Source organism: Oncorhynchus tshawytscha, linkage group LG08, assembly GCF_018296145.1.
Source record: "Oncorhynchus tshawytscha isolate Ot180627B linkage group LG08, Otsh_v2.0, whole genome shotgun sequence".
Classification (NCBI taxonomy): domain Eukaryota; kingdom Metazoa; phylum Chordata; class Actinopteri; order Salmoniformes; family Salmonidae; genus Oncorhynchus; species Oncorhynchus tshawytscha.
The window spans coordinates 46,684,241-46,702,769 of NC_056436.1; the positions used below are offsets into that span (position 1 = coordinate 46,684,241).

The 18,529-nt window shown below is 41.9% G+C and overlaps 1 protein-coding gene across 1 annotated transcript in view; it reads left to right on the top strand.

The window, feature by feature from the left end:
* The window catches only part of LOC112256419 (GTP cyclohydrolase 1), a 41,075-nt gene extending 23,037 nt beyond the window's left edge, over positions 1 to 18,038 (top strand). The window contains exons 3-6 of the mRNA XM_024429677.2: positions 650 to 705; positions 16,516 to 16,547; positions 16,929 to 17,013; positions 17,504 to 18,038. Of these exons, the coding sequence (XP_024285445.1) occupies positions 650 to 705; positions 16,516 to 16,547; positions 16,929 to 17,013; positions 17,504 to 17,630 (300 nt within the window). The 3' untranslated portion in view covers positions 17,631 to 18,038. The remainder of the gene's footprint in view (positions 1 to 649; positions 706 to 16,515; positions 16,548 to 16,928; positions 17,014 to 17,503) is intronic.
* Positions 18,039 to 18,529: the final 491 nt, after the last annotated feature.

Here is an 18,529-nt window from a genome sequence, read left to right on the forward strand (position 1 = left end):
GTGTACAAAACATTAAGAACACCTGATTTTTCTATGACATAGACTGACCAGGTGAATTGAGGTGAAAGCTATAATCCCCTATTGATTTCCCTTGTTAAATCCACTTCAATCAGTGTACATGAAGGGAGGACACAGGTTTAAGAAGCCTTGAGACAATTAAGACATTAATTGTGTATGTGTGCCATTCAGAGGGTGAATGGGCAAGACAAAAGATTGATGTGCCTTTAAACGGGGTATGGTAGTAGGTGCCATGCGCACCGGTTTGTGTCAAGAACTGCAACGCTGCTGTGTTTTTCACGCTCAACAGTTTCCTGTGTGTATCAAGAATGGTCCACCACCCGAAGGACATCCAGCCAACTTGACACAACTGTGGGAAGCATTGGAGTCAACATGGGCACTTTGAAGAGTTCATGCCCCGACAAAATGAGTCTGTTCTGGTGACAAAATGGGGGGTGCAACTCAATATTAGGAAGGTGTTCTTAATGTTTTGTACACTGAGTGTATACTGTACATTGACATACCAGTTAGGTCTGTCTGGGGAATTGCAGAATTTGGGGCAACATGATTTGCTGTCTGTGGTTGTGGATATGCTATAGTAAGGATCTTGGACATCACTAATGACAGACATGGTCTCTCTTTTTTCCCCCAGGTCCACATAGGCTATCTCCCCAATAAAAGGGTGCTGGGCCTCAGCAAGCTGGCCAGGTAAGAGAGTATGGACAGTTTAACAGTTTGTGTGCTATTGTTGCCAAAGATATAACAAAACATTTAATGGGTCAGCACTCTGCACACAAAAAGATGTCGCAAAAAACATACTTAATGTTTCGTTTTTCTAAATAATGTTGACTGGTTCAGGGATAGCATAACCAAATGTTTAGACTTAATAAGGATCCGCTCCCTTTTTTCAATTTTTGTCTAAATTGACATACCCAAATCTAACTGCCTGTAGCTCTGGACCTGAAGCAAGGATATGCATATTATTGATACCATTTGAAAGGAAACACTTTGAAGTTTGTGGAAATGTGAAATGAATGTAGGAGAATATAAAACATTGGTAAAAGATAATACACATTATTATTATTTTTTTGTACCATCATTTTTGAAATGCAAGAGAGAGGCCATAATGAATTATTCTAGCCCAGGCACAGTTTCAACTTTGGCCACTAGATGGCAGCAGTGTATGTGCAAATTTTAGACTGATCCAATGAACTATTGCAGATCTATTCAAAATGTTGTATCCATACTGCCCAAATGTGCCTAAATGGTTTATTCATACATTTTCAAGTTCATAATTGTGCACTCTCCTCAAACAATAGCATGATATTCTTTCACTGTAATAGCTACTGTAAATTGGAAAGTGCAGTTAGATTAACAAGAATTTAAGCTTGCTGCCCATATCAGAAATGTCTGTGTCCTGGAATTGTTTTTGTTTCTTATAACCTCATGCTAATTACATTAGCCTACGTTAGCTCAACCGTCCCGAGGTCGGGACACCGATCCTGTAGAGGCTTTAATATCCTTCTTCAGTGTGTAGGTATCGTTAGCTATTTAAATTCTTGTCAATATACCAGGGAAAATAAATAACAGATAAATAATAACAGGAAGGTTGAATATTGTGATATTGGAGGGATTGGGATTACCTAGACTCGTGCAGTATCGTCATGCGTGAATATGTAATCTGTTCTTTGTGAGTCCTTCAGACAGTACAGTACGGTCACTTATTAAATAATAGGAACTAGAACACTTAGCGATGATGAGTCTGAACTAAGAACCTGACTCATGTTTTAACTCGGAGTAAGCTGGTCCTGGGTTTAGTGGGTTAGCGGTACATTAGCTTCTACAATGTAGCATTCAGATAACATAGTTTTAGCATAGCGCTAGTATTTACGGTAGGGCTGTTTAAGTGGAGAGGCTGCTCATGGTGGAGCTGTAAGCTGATTAGGAGTGTGTAAGTGACAAGCGAGGACTCTGATCCCACCTGACCCCAATACCTGAGCCCCTTTCACTAACACCTATTCTTACTTCCCTTCCCTGGCCTGGAGTCTCACTCACGGACATCTCACCAGGCACGCACGCAGACAGTTACGCATGCAAACTTTAAGCACATGGTCTTATACACTCTGGTAGCACACAAGCTGATACTCCAGTGCTTACACAAACACACAGACACCACACAACACAATATATATCCAAAACCACAAAGATACCTCCAAGTGATGTGATTTACAATACCTGTAAAGTGGAGTAATATTTGTATATAATGTGCATATTATATATTGCCTTCAGAAAGTATTCAAACCAATTGACTTTTTCTACATTTTGTTGTGTTACAGCCTGCATTTTTACTTGGTTAAATTTAGATTTTGTGTCACTGTCTTACACACAATACCCCATAATGTCAAAATGGAATGTTTAGAAATTAATTCAAATGTAATAGCTGAAATGTCTTGAGTCAATCATTATTAAACCCCTTTGTTATGGCAAGCCTAAATAAGTTCAGGTGTAAACATGTGCTTAATGAATCACATAATACGTTGCCTGGACTCACTCTGTGTGCAGTAAGTGTTTTTTAAATTACTACCTCATCTCTGTACCCCCACACATGCAATTATCTGGAAGGTCCCTCAGTCGATCAGTGAATTTCAAACACAGATTCAACCATAGAGACCAGGGAGGTTTTCCAATGCCTCACAAAGAAGGGTACCTACTGGTACATGGGTAAAAATAATAAATCAGACATCGAATATCCCATAAAGCATGCTGAAGCTATTAATTACACTTTGGCTGATGTATCAATACACCCATACACCTTTACAACTAAGATATTTTTCTACTAACTAAAGCATCCCGCCAACTTTTTGCCTACTTTTACCAGCGTCAAAGCCTCTATTTTTATTTCTGCCAACCGCCCTAGTCGTGATTGTGGTAAAGTTCTGCGAACGGCTTCGTATGAAATGTAGCTGTAATGCTGATGCGGCATTGGCACGCACTACACTCTTGAAAGTTGCTAGGCAGTACCCGTTACTACTATCCTCCTGCCAGTTGTAAACTTAGCGAGTGTAACGATGCGGCATTGGCACGCATTACACTCTGGAAAGTTGCTAGGCAGTGCCCGTTACTACTATCCTCCTGCCAGTTGTAAACTTTGCGAGTGTAACGATTGTCGTCGGGAGAAGGAGAAGAGGACCAAAGTGCAGCGTGGTACGTATTCATAATAATTTGAATAAAGATGAATACTGAACAAAAACAACAAACCGACAAACAAACAGTTCTGTAAGGTGCAACAAAAACACTAAACAGAAAATAACTACCCACAAATCATAGTGGGAAAACAGGCTGCCTAAGTATGGTTCTCAATCAGAGACAACGATAAACAGTTGCCTCTGATTGGGAACCATAACAGGCCAAACACAGAAATACAAAAACATAGAACAACACATAGAATGCCCACCTCAACTCACGTCCTGACCAAACTAAAATAGAGACATAAAAAAAGGAACTAAGATCAGGACGTGACAGCGAGGCATGTCACTTCACCCATCTCTTTGCATAGCCCACCCCATGCACTGTTTTCTTAACCGCAACAGGGTGGACCCATAAATAAATTATTAATAAATATCACTCAATGACGAAAATATTGGAATAGAGTAGGCTAATGCAATTGAAGGCATCAAATGATTGCTTACTGAAACTCCAAAAGTCATCCAATTGTCATGATACATTTGAAGCAGTAGCTTACCCGCGTGTGTTCATCTATTTCAGCACCGTTTCACGCTGCTTTGAGACAAGCGTGGGGACTCGTCTTGATACATCAACCAATGTCAGATTTTTGTTTTCATTGAATCTCCATTTGGATATTGGTTAGGTTACATTTAGGCTGGAGAAATGTTAGCTAAATTGAAGTGAGTACTGCTAATGGTCCTCTTTACTTGGCTCATGTATTATCACTGATCAGAACATTTTGCCAGCATGTTATGTAGTTTAGCAAGTGGATTGTTTTGCTCTTCACTCTCAGTCGCTGAGTAGCCTAGGTCTACTTCCAACCAAAAGCCTGTGACTCATATTAGTCAATCAATGTGATTTTGTTTCACTGAATCTCCGTTTGTATATTTGGTTAATTCTCTGGCTGGGCAAATAAGTGGAGGTGGTATAGCTCATCTTATTTGTTTGCTCATGTATCACTGATCAGAAAGATTTTCCATGCAACAATGTTGCCTAAATCAAGTGTACAGTTGAAGTCGGAAGTTTACATACACTTAGGTTGGAGTCATTAAAACTTGTTTTTCAACCGCTTCACAAATTTCTTGTTAACAAAACTATAGTTTTGGCAAGTCGGTTAGGACATCTACTTTGTGCATGACACAAGTAAGTGGCATGCACAAACATGACAATTGTTTACAGAAAATTGTTTACAGACAGTTTATTTAACTTATAATTCACTTATAATTCACTGTATTAAAACTCCAGAAAATGATGACATGGCTTTAGAAACTTCTGATAGGCTAATTGACATCATGTGAATCAATTGGAGGTGTACCTGTGGATGTATTTCAAGGCCTACCTTGAAACTCAGTGCCTCCTTGCTTGACATCATGGGACAATCAAAAGAAATCAGCCAAGACCTTTAAAAAAATTGTAGACCTCCATAAGTCTGGTTCATCCTTGGGAGCACTTTCCAAATGCCTGAAGGTACCACGTTCATCTGTACAAACAATAGTACGCAAGTATAAACACCGTGGAACCACGCAGCCGTCATCCCGCTCAGGAAGGAGACGCGTTCTGTCTCCTAGAGATGAATGTACTTGGTGCGAAAAGTGCAAATCAATCCCAGAACAACAGCAAAGGACCTTGTGAAGATGCTGCAGGAAACAGGTACAAAAGTATCTATATCCACAGTAAAATTAGTCCTATATCGACATAACCTGAAAGGCCGCTCGGCAAGGAAGAAGCCGCTGCTCCAAAACCGCCATAAAAAATATGTAAAAGTAAATAACCAGCCATTCCGTTCCCAATCCGATCTCTAGCTTTGTGCTCGTGGGTGTGTGTGTGTGTGTGGTGTCTGGTGTGGGTGGTGTGTGTGCTCGCGCATGTTAGGCTACATTGTGAGCTAACTTCTAGATAGTATCGCTACTTCAATCATAGATGGTATGAGGATTACAAATGGGTGGAATATTCTACAGTATTTCAAAGGACCGTGCTTTGTGCTTTGCCTGCTGCCACTTTCAACATCCAGGAAACCATGGTGGAGAGAAGGTGGCATTTACCCATGATGGTTACCAGAACTGGAAGCAAGCAACAAGTTCATTCAAGACACACAATGCTAGTGTGGAGCATAAATATGCAATGACCGCGTGGAATGTGTGGACTATTCAGAAAGGGTCTGGCTCAACAACATGCAAAGCTCTAAGTGATGGACATTCGAAAATAGTCAGAGAGAAAGCAGTTCGACACATACAACAACACAGAGTTACACATGGAATAAACAAACATACAATCAATAATACAGTAGAAAACCAATATACCCCATGTGCAAATGAGGTAGGATAAGAGAGGTAAGGCAATAAATAGGCCATGGTGGCGAAGTAATTACAATATAGCAATTAAGACTGGAATGGTAGGGTGTGCAGAAGATGAATGGGCAAGTAGAGATACTGGGGTGCAAAGGAGCATGATAAATAAATAAATGAATACAGTATGGGGATGAGGTAGATAGATGGTCTATTTATAGATGAGCTATGTACAGGTGCAGTGATCTGTGAGCTGCTCTGACAGCTGGTGCTTAAAGTTAGTGAGGGAGGTAAGAGTCTCCAGCTTCAGAGATTTTTGCAGTTCGTTCCAGTCATTGGCAGCAGAGAACTGGAAGGAGAGGCGGCCAAATGAGGAACTGGCTTTGGGAGTGACCAATGAGATGTACCTGCTGGAGCGTGTGCTACGGGTGGGTGCTGCTATGGTGACCAGTGAGCTGAGATAAGGCGGGGCTTTACCTAGCAGAGACTTGTAGATGACCTGGAGCCAGTGGGTTTGGGGACGAGTATGAAGCGAGTGCCAGCCAACGAGAGCATACAGGTCGCAGTGGTGGGTAGTAATATGGGGCTTTGGTGACAAAACGGATGGCACTGTGATAGACTGCATCCAATTGGTTGAGTAGAGTGTTGGAGGCTATTTTGTAAATGACATCGCCGACGTCGAGGATCGGTAGGATGGTCAGTTTTACGAGGGTATGTTTGGCAGCATGAGTGAAGGATGCTTTGATGCGAAATAGGAAGCCGATTCTAGATTTAATTTTGGATTTGAGATGTTTAATGTGAGCCTGGAAGGAGTGTTTACAGTCTAACCAGACACCTAGGTATTTCTAGTTGTCCACATATTCTAAGTTAGAACCGTCCAGGGTAGTGATGCTGGACGGGCGGGCAGGTGCGGGCAGTGAATGGTTGAAGAGCATGCATTTAGTTTTACTTGCATTTAAGAGCAGTTGGAGACCACGGAAGGAGAGTTGCATGGCATTTGAAGCTCATCTGGGGGTTAGTTAACACAGTGTCCAAAGAAGGGCCAGAGTTATACAGAATGGTGTCGTCTACGTAGAGGTGGATCAGAGAATCACCAGCAGCGAGAGCGACATCATTGATGTATACAGAGAAGAGAGTCTTCCCGAGAATTGAACCCTGTGGCACCCCCATAGAGACTGCCAGAGGTCTGGACAACAGGCCCTCCGATTTGACACACTGAATTCTGTCTGAGAAGTAGTTGGTGAACCAAGCGAGGCAATCATTTGAGAAACCTAGGCTGTTGAGTCTGCCAATAAGAATGCTGTGATTGACAGAGTCGAAAGCCTTAGCCAGGTTGATGAATATGGCTGCACAGTAATGTCTCTTATCGGTGACGGTTATGATATCGTTTAGGACCTTGAGCGTGGCTGAGGTGCACCCATAACCAGCTCGGAAACCAGATTGCATAGCGGAGAAGGTACAGTGAGATTCGAATTGGTTGGTAATCTGTTTAACTTGGCTTTCAAAGACCTTAGAAAGGCAGGATAGAATAGATATAGGTCTGTAGCAGTTTGGGTCTAGAGTGTCTCCCACTTTGAAGAGGGGGATGACCGCGGCAGCTTTCCAATCAGACAATACGAAAGAGAGGTTGAACAGGCTAGTAATAGGGGTTGCAATAATTTCGCAGATCATTTTAGAAAGAGAGGGTCCAGATTGTCTAGGCCGGCTGATTTGTCGGGGTCCAGATTTTGCAGCTCTTTCAGAACATCAGCTATCTGGATTTGGGTGAAGGAGAAGTGGGGGAAGTTTGGGCGAGTTGCTGTGGGGAGCGCTGTGCAGTTGACTGGGGTTGGGGTAGCCAGGTGGAAAGCACGGCTAGCCGTAGAAAAATGCTTGTTGAAATTCTCAATTATTGTGGATTTATCGGTAGTGACAGTGTTTCCTAGCCTCAGTGCATTGAGCAGCGGGGAGGAGGTGCTCTTATTCTCCATGGACTTTACAGTGTCCCAGAACCTTTTTGAGTTTGTACTACAGGATGCAAATTTCAGTTAAAAAAGTTAGTATCAGCTTTCCTAACTGCCTGTGTTTTACAGAGAGGAGACATACAGTAGAAAGCGACATGGCTGTCAACAAGGGAAACTTCCTTGAACTTTTACAGGTCATAGGCAAATTCGACAAAACAGTTGCACAGAAAATCTCAGATAATCCTAGAAATGCTAAATACACACATCAGGCATGATATACAGAATGAAATACTGGGCAAACCCTCAACTTTACAACCTTGCCTGCCTGTCCATATAAGCAGAAAGAACCAAGGCCCTGGATGTCCAGTAGATTATAGACTCATGTGCACTGAACCACAACAACATCGTCCTTCTATAAAACAACACTTGGTGAGTAACTGAAAGGTCTTTTATTTATTGACAGAGTGTGCCTGTCCGGTCGTGAGAACGTTATTCAATCTCGCTGATCTGGATCTAAATGGAACAAGAAGATGCATGCATATTGTCGGCCTACAAGTATTTTTGCAATATAAATATGATCGCTAAGATTGTGATGATAGCCAGCTCGTTATACACCATGTGTACACAGTTGACAGGCATTGGGTAAATACACTTCTCGTTGTGGCTGCACTGTGGATCTTATTCCTTTAATTTCTGACATTAGACATTTAATCCGTAACATTATAACCAATGCACAGCAGGATGCATGTATATCGTCGACCTACGAGTTATTTTTGTTTGCAGTAGAAATATAATCACTAAGATTGGGCATGATGTGGCTGCACTTTGGATATTATTCATTTCAATTCTGACGTAGCCATTTCACCCGAAACATTATTACCAATGCACAGTTGTCTGATTATGCATATGGAATAAATGCACTTGAAAATAGTCATGAAAATGTACTATTTTCTTAGCACCCCCACGTATTGGTCAAGCCCCACCGTATCACCCGGAGAGAGAAAATCCTGGCGCCGTGCCTGGAGTGTAATGTTTACTGTTAATTTTTGTTTATTTCACTTTGGTTTATTATCTACTCCACTTGCTTTGGAAATGTTAACATATGTTTCCCATGCCAATAAAGCCCCTTGAATTGAATTGATACTCTCAATGTAAGACCCTGTAGGCTATGCCTGCTCCTTAGTAGGATCGAAAAAGTATGGGCCTGCCTTGGGCTCTGTTTCAAAATATAACTTTTTTATATGACAGCAGTTCCACACGTTGCCGTGACGCAAGTTGTGTGAGAAAAATACAATTTGTATTTTATTCTGTTATGTTTTATTATATTCTTAGAATACTATAAAATATATGTGTGTTGACTGTGGTCAGGGTAGCCTAAGTGTGTCTTGTCTGTTTAATGAACATAATAACTATTGATTTCATGTGCATGACGCTGCCATGTAGCATATAGGCTGTACAAGCCAATAACATAATTCAACTCACAATATGCCAGTCTATTCTTTTGAAAATAGATTTTATTAGTCTTATAATGTTTCTGAAGACCTGCCTAAAACCAATTAATAATGGGTTTATTAGTGATTCAATGGATCTATTAAAATAGAAGCCTTCCCACATTGCCCCACGTCTGCTCCCACTCCTGCACTTGCTGGCATGTGCACAGGAGATACAAAAGGCTTATCCCGGTAAGAATGTGGTAAAAATGGGACTGTATGAATTAGGCTCTAAAAAACATATATATATATTTTTTACAAGCCAAATACAGTAAACTCTGCCTGTAAAGGTACCAGTCACTACAAAGATACAGGCGTCCTTCCTAACTCAGTTGCCAGAGAGCGAGGAAACCGCTTAGCGATTTCACCATGAGGCCAATGGTGACTTTAAAACAGTTAGAGTTTAATGGCTGTGATAGGAGAAAACTGAGGTTGGATCAACAATATTGTAGTTACTCCACAATACTAGCCTAATTGACAGAGTGAAAAGAAGGAAACCTGTACAGAAATAAAAATGTTCCAAAACATGCATCCTTTTTGCAATAAGGCAGAAAAGTAATACTGCAACAAATGTGGCAAAGCATATTGAATACAAAGTGTATGTTTGGGCAAATCCAAAACAACACATTACTGAGTACCACTCTTCACATTTTCAAGCATAGTGGTAGCTGCATCATGTTATGGATATGCTTGAAAACCTTAAGGACTGGATAGTTCAGGATAAAAAATAAACGGAACGGAGCTAAGCACTGGCAAAATCCTAAAGGAAAAACTGGTTCAGTCAGTTTTCCACTAGACACTGGAAGATGAATGAATTCACCTTTCAGCAGGACAATAACCTAAAACACAAGGCCAAATCTACACTGGAGTTGCTAACCAAGAAAAGAGTGGATGTTCCTGAGTAGCCGATTTACAGTTTTGACCTAAATCTGCTTGAAAATATATGTGAAGACCTGAAAATGGTTGTCTAGCAATGATCAACAAGCAATTTCACAGAGCTTGAGGAATTTTAAAAATAATAATGGGCAAATGTTGTACAATCCAGGTGTGCAAAGTTTTTAGAGACTTACCATAAAAAGACTCACGGCTGTAATCGCTGCCAAAGATGGTTCTAACATGTATTGACTCAGGGGGTTGAATACTTATCTAATCAAGATATATTACATTTATTTATTTATTTACAAATGTTGGAATATTTCTTCCACTTTGACATTAGTGTTTTGTGTTGATTGCTGGCAAAAAATGACACCTAAATCAATTTTAAACACACAAAATGTGGAATAACTCGAGGTGTGAATACTTTCTGAAGGTACTGTATATACCTCATATGCGACCCATGATAAGACTATACAATCAGCCTATTAAAATGTTTATCGGAGAGAGAAAGAAAGAGTGTATTTTACCAGTACATGTCAGGAACGAAAAAGAGAAAGAGACAAGGAATCTGAGAACCCTTTAGAACATCTGACTAGTTGACCAATAGCGTTACTGTTGAGTTAACTTCTAATCAGTTATCAGACCTACAGGATGTAAAGACAACAGAAGTTCTCCTTCTTGTTTATCTGCGTTGTTTGTAACTTTTTGTTACTCTTTTTGTACATAATGTTGCTGCTACCGTCTCTTATGACTGAAAATAACTTCTAGACATCAGGACTGCGATTACTCACCAAGCAAAGGCAGAATCCATTTTCTTCTTTCACGACTCTGACGAGCTCGAGGCGAAGGATATACGGCTCCCTCGGGAACAGGCCCCGACCCCCAGTGATCTGCATGAAGAGGAAAAAGAGAGGCCGGAGAGCAGGCTGCCTTCTGACAAGTCGGAGGCGATCGAATAAACCCCCACTCCCCTCAATTCTGCTAGCAAACATGCAATCTTTGTACAATAAAATGGACAAGTTATTGGGAAGATTAAACTACCAACGGGACATTAAAAACTGTAACATCTTATGCTTCACGGAGTCGTGGCTGAACAACGACAATATCAACATACAGGTGGCTGGTTATACGATGTACCGGCAGGATAGAACAGCGGTGTCTGGTAAGACAAGGGTTGGCAGTCTATGTATTTTTGTAAACAACAGCTGGTGCACAATATCTAAGGAAGTCTCAAGCAATTGCTCACCTGAGGTAGAGTTTCTCATGATAAACTGCAGACCACACTACCTACCGAAAGAGTTTAAAAAAATCATCTTTCTAGCCGTTTACATACCACCACAGGCAGAGGCTGGCACTAAGATAGCATTGAATGAGCTGTATTCCGCCATAAGCGAACAAGAAAACGCTCACCCAGAGGCGGCGCTCCTAGTAGAAACGGAATGCAGGGAAACTTAAATCAGTTTTACCAAACCTGGACCACCTAGAGTCCACACACAGAGATGCATACAAAGCTCTCCCTCTCCCTCCATTTGGCAAATCTGACCATAATTCCATCATCCTGATTCCTGCTTACAAGAAAAAATGAAAGCAGAAAGCACCAGTGATTAGATCAATAAAAAAGTGGTCAGATGAAGCAGATGCTAAGCTACAGGACTGTTTTGCTAGCACAGACTGGAATATGTTCCGAGATTCCTCTAATAGCATTGAGGAGTACACCACATCTGTCATGGGCTTCATCAATAATTGCATCAATGACGTCATCCCCACAGTGACCGTACGTACATACACCAACCAGAAGTCATGGATTACAGGCAGCATCCACACTGAGTTAAAGGCAAGAGCTGGCGCTTTCAAGGAGCGCTATTCTAACCCGGAAGTTTTTAAGAAATCCCGCTATGCCCTCCGACGAACCATCAAACAGGCAAAGCATCAATACAGGACTGAGATCGAGTCATTATACACCGGCTCTGACGCTCATCGGATGTGGCAGGGCCTGCAAACCATTACTGACTACAAAGAGCAGCACAGCCGTGAGCTGCACAGTGACACGAGCCTACCGACGACCTTAACTACTTCTATGCTCGTTTTGAGGCAAATAACACTGAAACATGCATGAAAGCACCAGCTGTACTGGAAGACTGTGTGATCACACTCCCCGCAGCCGATATGAGTAAGACCTTTAGACAGATCAACATTCACAAGGCCGCAGGGCCAGACGGATTACCAGGACATGTACTGCGAGCATGCGCTGACCAACTAGCAAGTGTCTTCACTGACATTTTCAACCTCTCCCTGTCTTTAATACCAACATGTTTTAAGCAGACCACCATAGAGCCTGTGCCCAAAAACACTAAGGTAAACTGCATAAATGACTACTGACCTGTAGCACTCACGTCTGTAGCCATAAAGTGCTTTGAAAGGTCATGGCTCACACCAACACCATCATCCCAGAAACCCTAGACCCACTCCAATTTGCATCCCGCCCCAACAGCTACACAGATGATGCAGTCTCTATTGCACTCCACACTGCCCTTTCCCACCTGGACAAAAGGAACACGTGAGAATACTATTCATTGACTACAGCTCAGCGTTCAATACCATAGTACCCTCAAAGCTCATCAATAAGCTAAGGACTCTGGGACTAAACACCTCTCTCTGCAACTGGATCCTGGACTTCCTTACGGGCTGCACTCAGGTGGTAAGGGTAGGTAACAACACATAGGCCATGCTGATCCTCAACACAGGGGCCCCTCAGAGGTGCGTGCTCAGCCCCTTCCTGTGTTCCCTGTTCACTCATGACTGCACAGCCAGGCACGACTCCAACACCATCATTACATTTGCCGATGACAGAACAGTGGTAGGCCTGATTACCGACAACAACGAGACAGCCTATAGGGAGGTGGTTAGAGACCTGGCCGTGTGGTGCCAGGACAACAACCTCTCCCTCAACGTGATCAAGACAAAGGAGATGATTGTGGACGACAGGAAAAAGGGGACCGAGCACACCCCCATTCTCATCGAGGCTGCAGTGGAGCAGGTTGAGAGCTTCAAGTTCCTTGGTGACCACATCACCGACAAACTAACATGGTCCAAGCACAACATGACAGTTGTGAAGTGTGCACAACAAAACCTATTCCCCCTCAGGAGACTGAAAAGATTTGGCATGGGTCCTCAGATCCTCAAAAGGTTCTACAGCTGCACCATTGAGAGGTAACTGATTGGCCTCCGACCACAAGGCCCAATACATCACTGGGGTGAAGCTTCTTGCCATCCAGGACCTCTATACCAGGTGGTGTCAGAGGAAGGCCCTAAAAATGGTCAAAGACTCCAGCCACTCACATTATTGTGTGATAATATCATAATTTAATACAATTATGAAACTATTCAGATCTTTGTAACACTTTGTAACTAAACTCTGCTTCAAACGGTCTCAAAGAATGTGGTATCTTAGTCTGTGGTTCAAGGAAGAAGTTAGCATTCACTCTTAGTGCTCTCTCTGCTACCACCCCACGGCAAGCGGTAACCGGAGCACCAATTCTAGGTCCAAGAGGCTTCTAACAGCTTCGCCATAAGACTCCTGAACATCTACTCAAATGGCTACCCAGACTATTTACATTACCCCCCCCCTCATCTTCACACCACTGCCACTCTCTGTTGTCATCTATGCATAGTCACTTTAATTTACTCTACCTACCTAAGTTTTGAGAATGACACAAATATTAATTTTCACAAAGTCTGCTGCCTCAGTTTGTATGATGGCAATTTGCAAATACTCCAGAATGTTATGAAGAGTGATCAGATGAATTGCAATTCATTGCAAAGTCCCTATTTGCCATGCAAATGAACTGAATCCCCCAAAAAACATTTCCACTGCATTTCAGCCCTGCCACAAATGGACCAGCTGACATCATGTCAGTGATTCTCTCGTTAACACAGGTGTGAGTGTTGATGAGGACAAGGCTGGAGTTCACTCTGTCATGCTGATTGAGTTTGAATAACAGACTGGAAGCTTCAAAAGGAGGGTGGTGCTTGGAATCATTGTTCTTCCTCTATCAACCATGGTTACCTGCAAGGAAACACATGCCGTCATCATTGCTTTGGACAAAAAAAGGGCTTCACAGGCAAGGATATTGCTGCCAGTCACATTGCACCTAAATCAACCATTTATCGGATCATCAAGAACTTCAAGGAGAGCGGTTCAATTCTTGTGAAGAAGGCTTCAGGGCACCCAAGAAAGTCCAGCAAGCGCCAGGACCGTCTCCTAAAGTTGATTCGGCTGCGGGATCGGGGCACCACCAGTACGGCGCTTGCTCAGGAATGGCAGCAGGCAGTTGTGAGTGCATCTGCACGCACAGTGAGGCAAAGACTTTTGGAAGATGGCCTGGTGTCAAGAAGGGCAGCAAAGAAGCCACTTCTCTCCAGGAAAAACATCAGGGACAGACTGATATTCTGCAGAAGGTACAGGGATTGGACTGCTGAGGACTGGGGTAAAGTCATTTTCTCTGATGAATCCCTTTTCCAGTTGTTTGGGGCATCCGGAAAAAAGCTTGTCCGGAGAAGACAAGGTGAGCGCTACCATCAGTCCTGTGTCATGCCAACATTAAAGCATCCTGAGACCATTCATGTGTGGGGTTGTTTCTCAGCCAAGGGAGTGGGCTCACTCACAATTTTGCCTAAGAACACAGCCATGAATAAAGAATGGTACCAACACATCCTCCGAGAGTAACTTCTCCCAACCATCCAGGAACAGTTTGGTGACAAACAATGCCTTTTCCAGCATGATGGAGCACCTTGCCATAAGGGAAAAGTGATAACTAACATCTGAGTTGTTTGGATTCAAAATTGGAGTTGTTGACCAGTAGCATTACTGTTGACTTAATTTCCAATCAGATGTCAGACCTACAGGGTATCAAGACAGCAGAACCTCTGCTTCTTAGAGGTGAGACAAGAGGGGGTTGGTGAGATTATGCAGAGAAGACAGACTTCCTAAGACAACACTAGGGAATTATTGCATACAGTGTAAAGAGTCACTTTGGGGGTTGGGCTGTCCTACACCTGCAGTACTTTTTTTGTAGAGTACACTTGAGGTATCGGCCTCTATGAAGTGAACTCAGAGTTTGGCTTTGCATCCCCCCCCAAAAAACCAATGAGCCTCTTTGAGATGGATGCATCTGCCCATTTGAAAGTCTTCGTAATCCTCTTGTTCTGTGGCATTTTGCTGCGCAGAGTGACAGAGCTACAGCGATAGGAGAGGTCATGTTTGGAAAAGAGCACTGGTGCAAAGTGGAAGGGATGTCAGACTATAACGAGTCTAGTATGACCCGCCGCTCTCCTACTCACGTTGACTCACTGGTGGTTGGAACGTGCAGCTGGTTATCAGTATTAGTAGCTAAGTTTCGATCCAATTGGCGAAAGATTTTCATGCAAATATAAAAAAATCTACATAAAAACAATATGCGCATTTTCCCACCAGAGATGTTTTCATCAAATTGACTTGTTGCAGATAAAAGGCTGTGCGTGATGATGTGGCACACATAAAAAGAAAAAGGGAAAAAGTAAGAATAATGTCTGCACTCACTACTGTAAGTCAATCTGGATAAGAGTGTCTGCTAAATGACTCAAATGTAAAATGTAAAAAAAGTATAACAATAACTTTTGCTGTTAAATAGCCATGTACTGAATAAAAAAATTGAATATATTCTGTACTGTATAGCAATTGTGCCTGCTCAGGTTTTGGCACATGTGCTCCAGCCAACAGCTTCATCACAGATACAGTAGGGTGTAGCCTATATGATGCGATTATTATGGACAAAAGAGCAAGATTATTTTTATTTGTCAAACGGCAGCCAAGCATCAATCATGTCATCAGAATAAAACCCTTGATAGTTATTGGAAATGAGCATCACGCTCATCACTGTGCACTTTCAACCCCCAGTGAAGTATTTCATCTGTAGCCTAAAACTGCATATTTTCCTGAGTCATAGTATGAGGACCACACATACATACCATCTCATGACTCCAAGTTCACGTCGATATAATGGTTATTGTATCAATATTGGCTCATAAATATCATTTTACAGACACAAAAAGATCCCACCATGTCTAATATATTTTGTTTTGTCGACATTTGGAAAGTTTACCGACAGGCCTGTGGTGATGTTGACTTGGGGCTTATTTAAATCAAAGACTAATTGCAGAATATTTTCAATAAAATGTCAAAAGCAGTTTTTACCACCATATACATTTTAAAAAATCAAAGTTATTATTGGATCTGAAGAATATGGGTTTTGAAGAAACACTGTAGCAGATAAACTCCTATTGTTGATAGATCATCCAATTTCACAGTCATTGTATATGCACAAATTCTGCATAATCATTGCTGTGATGAATTGGATGTCTACTCTTTAAACACACAAATTACAACAGCATACCAACCCACTTGTAAAAGCGTAATCTCTTAGGAACTTCAACCTGTCCGAACCAGTACAAAACAACCTATTTGACTGACACTGTAAAATGCGACCTCTGTTGTGAAGAGCTCCCATGTCTCTCTCAAGTCTCCACTCTGTCCCTGAAGAATGTGTAATCCCTCTTTGTCTATGTAAGCCTCTCTGTGCCACTCATTGTAAATCCTGCCACTTGGGTTTTCCCATGTAATGGAAGTATTTCATCCTGCCTTTTCCCCTCATCTCTCCCCAGGATTGTTGAAATCTACAGCCGTCGACTGCAAGGTACTTCCATACTTTTTAATAATCAATTTATACACTTGATAGTTGACGGACAATAAAATGAGCTGCACCTAGAGCTTTTGTGTATTTGTGTATTTTTATTGTTGTTTTATGTAACATTTTACATTAAGTTGTTCTTATACCTGTACACTTACACTGTAATTACTACAGTAACAACATTTGAGTAATTCCATTAAAATTCTATTACTTTTTGGAGATGGTCAGTTGGTTGACTGGTAACAGTGTTGTTGTTGGAACCTAGAACAAACCTTACCAATAACCTGCCATGAACCTACCATGTCATAGGCGATGATGTCAGAGGTTTGACTTTGCTCTTTGACGTTTTCTGACTTTGACCTTGTTTATCCGTCTGTTCTCTTTCAGTTCAAGAGCGGTTGACCAAACAAATCGCTGTGGCAATCACTGAAGCTCTGCAGCCTGCTGGGGTGGGCGTCGTCATCGAGGCAACGTATGTCTCTTTCTCCCTTTTTGTTTTTTACACTCACCACTGATACTAACAGGCCCATACAGACAGACATTAAAGATACACTATGGAAATTTAGTTGCTAATCGTTTGTCAATTTTTTTCTGGAATGTAGGCTGGATGGTGCATACACACAAATTAATATTAATACATAATCTCACAAATCCTTAGGAAAACCATATGCTTTTGCTCACAAGGTGTGCTCTTTCTGTTCAATATGTTCATTTCTGGACAATATTTCTGTCCATTTAGGTGTACCCCATTAGGTAAAAGTACCTTATTGACTTTTTAAAATGATGCTATCATGGCAGTCAAAACACAAACACGCACAAATGAAACCAAAGATAAAGGGAGAGGCCACATCTGGACAATCTTCAATGTGTCATTAACCGAACATTTCCCATACACCCAAATCTAATAACTATAACAATCATGGATAATGATGCCTTTCTTCCTCCCTTCTTCCTGCATGCAGTCACATGTGCATGGTGATGAGGGGGGTGCAGAAGATGAACAGCAAGACTGTGACCAGCACCATGCTGGGAGTGTTCCGGGAGGACCCGAAGACACGGGACGAGTTCCTCACCCTAATCAGGAACTGAGAGGGACGGCTGGCCTACAAACCTGCTGCCCAGCCCAGCACAGACCCCTCTCCCTGTCGCCTGCCTGGAGCTAGAGCAGTCCACACAGCAGTTTTGGTACGAAGCCTAGAGTCCGGGCTTGCAGAGTGTATGTGAGTTGTGTGTATGTATGTGTCTATTCCTCCACCCCCTTCCAAATAATCACACACATCACATGGTCGCATGACATAGCTGTCTTGTGTGTGTACATGACAGTCTTACTAAACGGTGTCTGTCAGCTGGCTTAACCTAAAAATTAATCGTTTGGATCAATGATTAGTGTTTCTTATGGTTACTTAATTTAAAGGACTTTGATCCTGTTAAAAACATTTTTTTGTTGTTGTAACTTTTCATTAGATTGAACCTCCAAGTACGGTAAAGATACTAACACCTACGTAGAAACATCCTAACATTAAAATCAATATCTTTATCCAAAGTAAGCTAGGCCCAGTAGGACCATATGTCAGTTTAACTTTTTGATTTATTTTATTGAACCTTTATTTAACTTGGCAAGTCAGTTAAGAACAAATTCTTATTCACAATGACGGCCTACCAAAAGGCAAAAGACCTCCTGCGGAGACGGGGGCTTGGATTAAAATGAAAATATATATATAAACATAAGACAAAACACACATCACGACAAGAGAGACAACACAACACTACATGAACTTGCCTTGAGCCAAACCTATTCAAAAGTGCCAAGTGCCCTTTTCACATGGCATCATATTCCTGCTCAAGCCAAATGCATCAAACCCATTCGTCAAACAATCAACACTTTGGTCAATCTGTCAGCTGGTTACAAGGCTCAGTCCTGGTCTATTGTAATTATCTTTAACTAGTAAAGGAAGGAGAGCAAAATGCTCGCTTTCAAATTTGGTAGC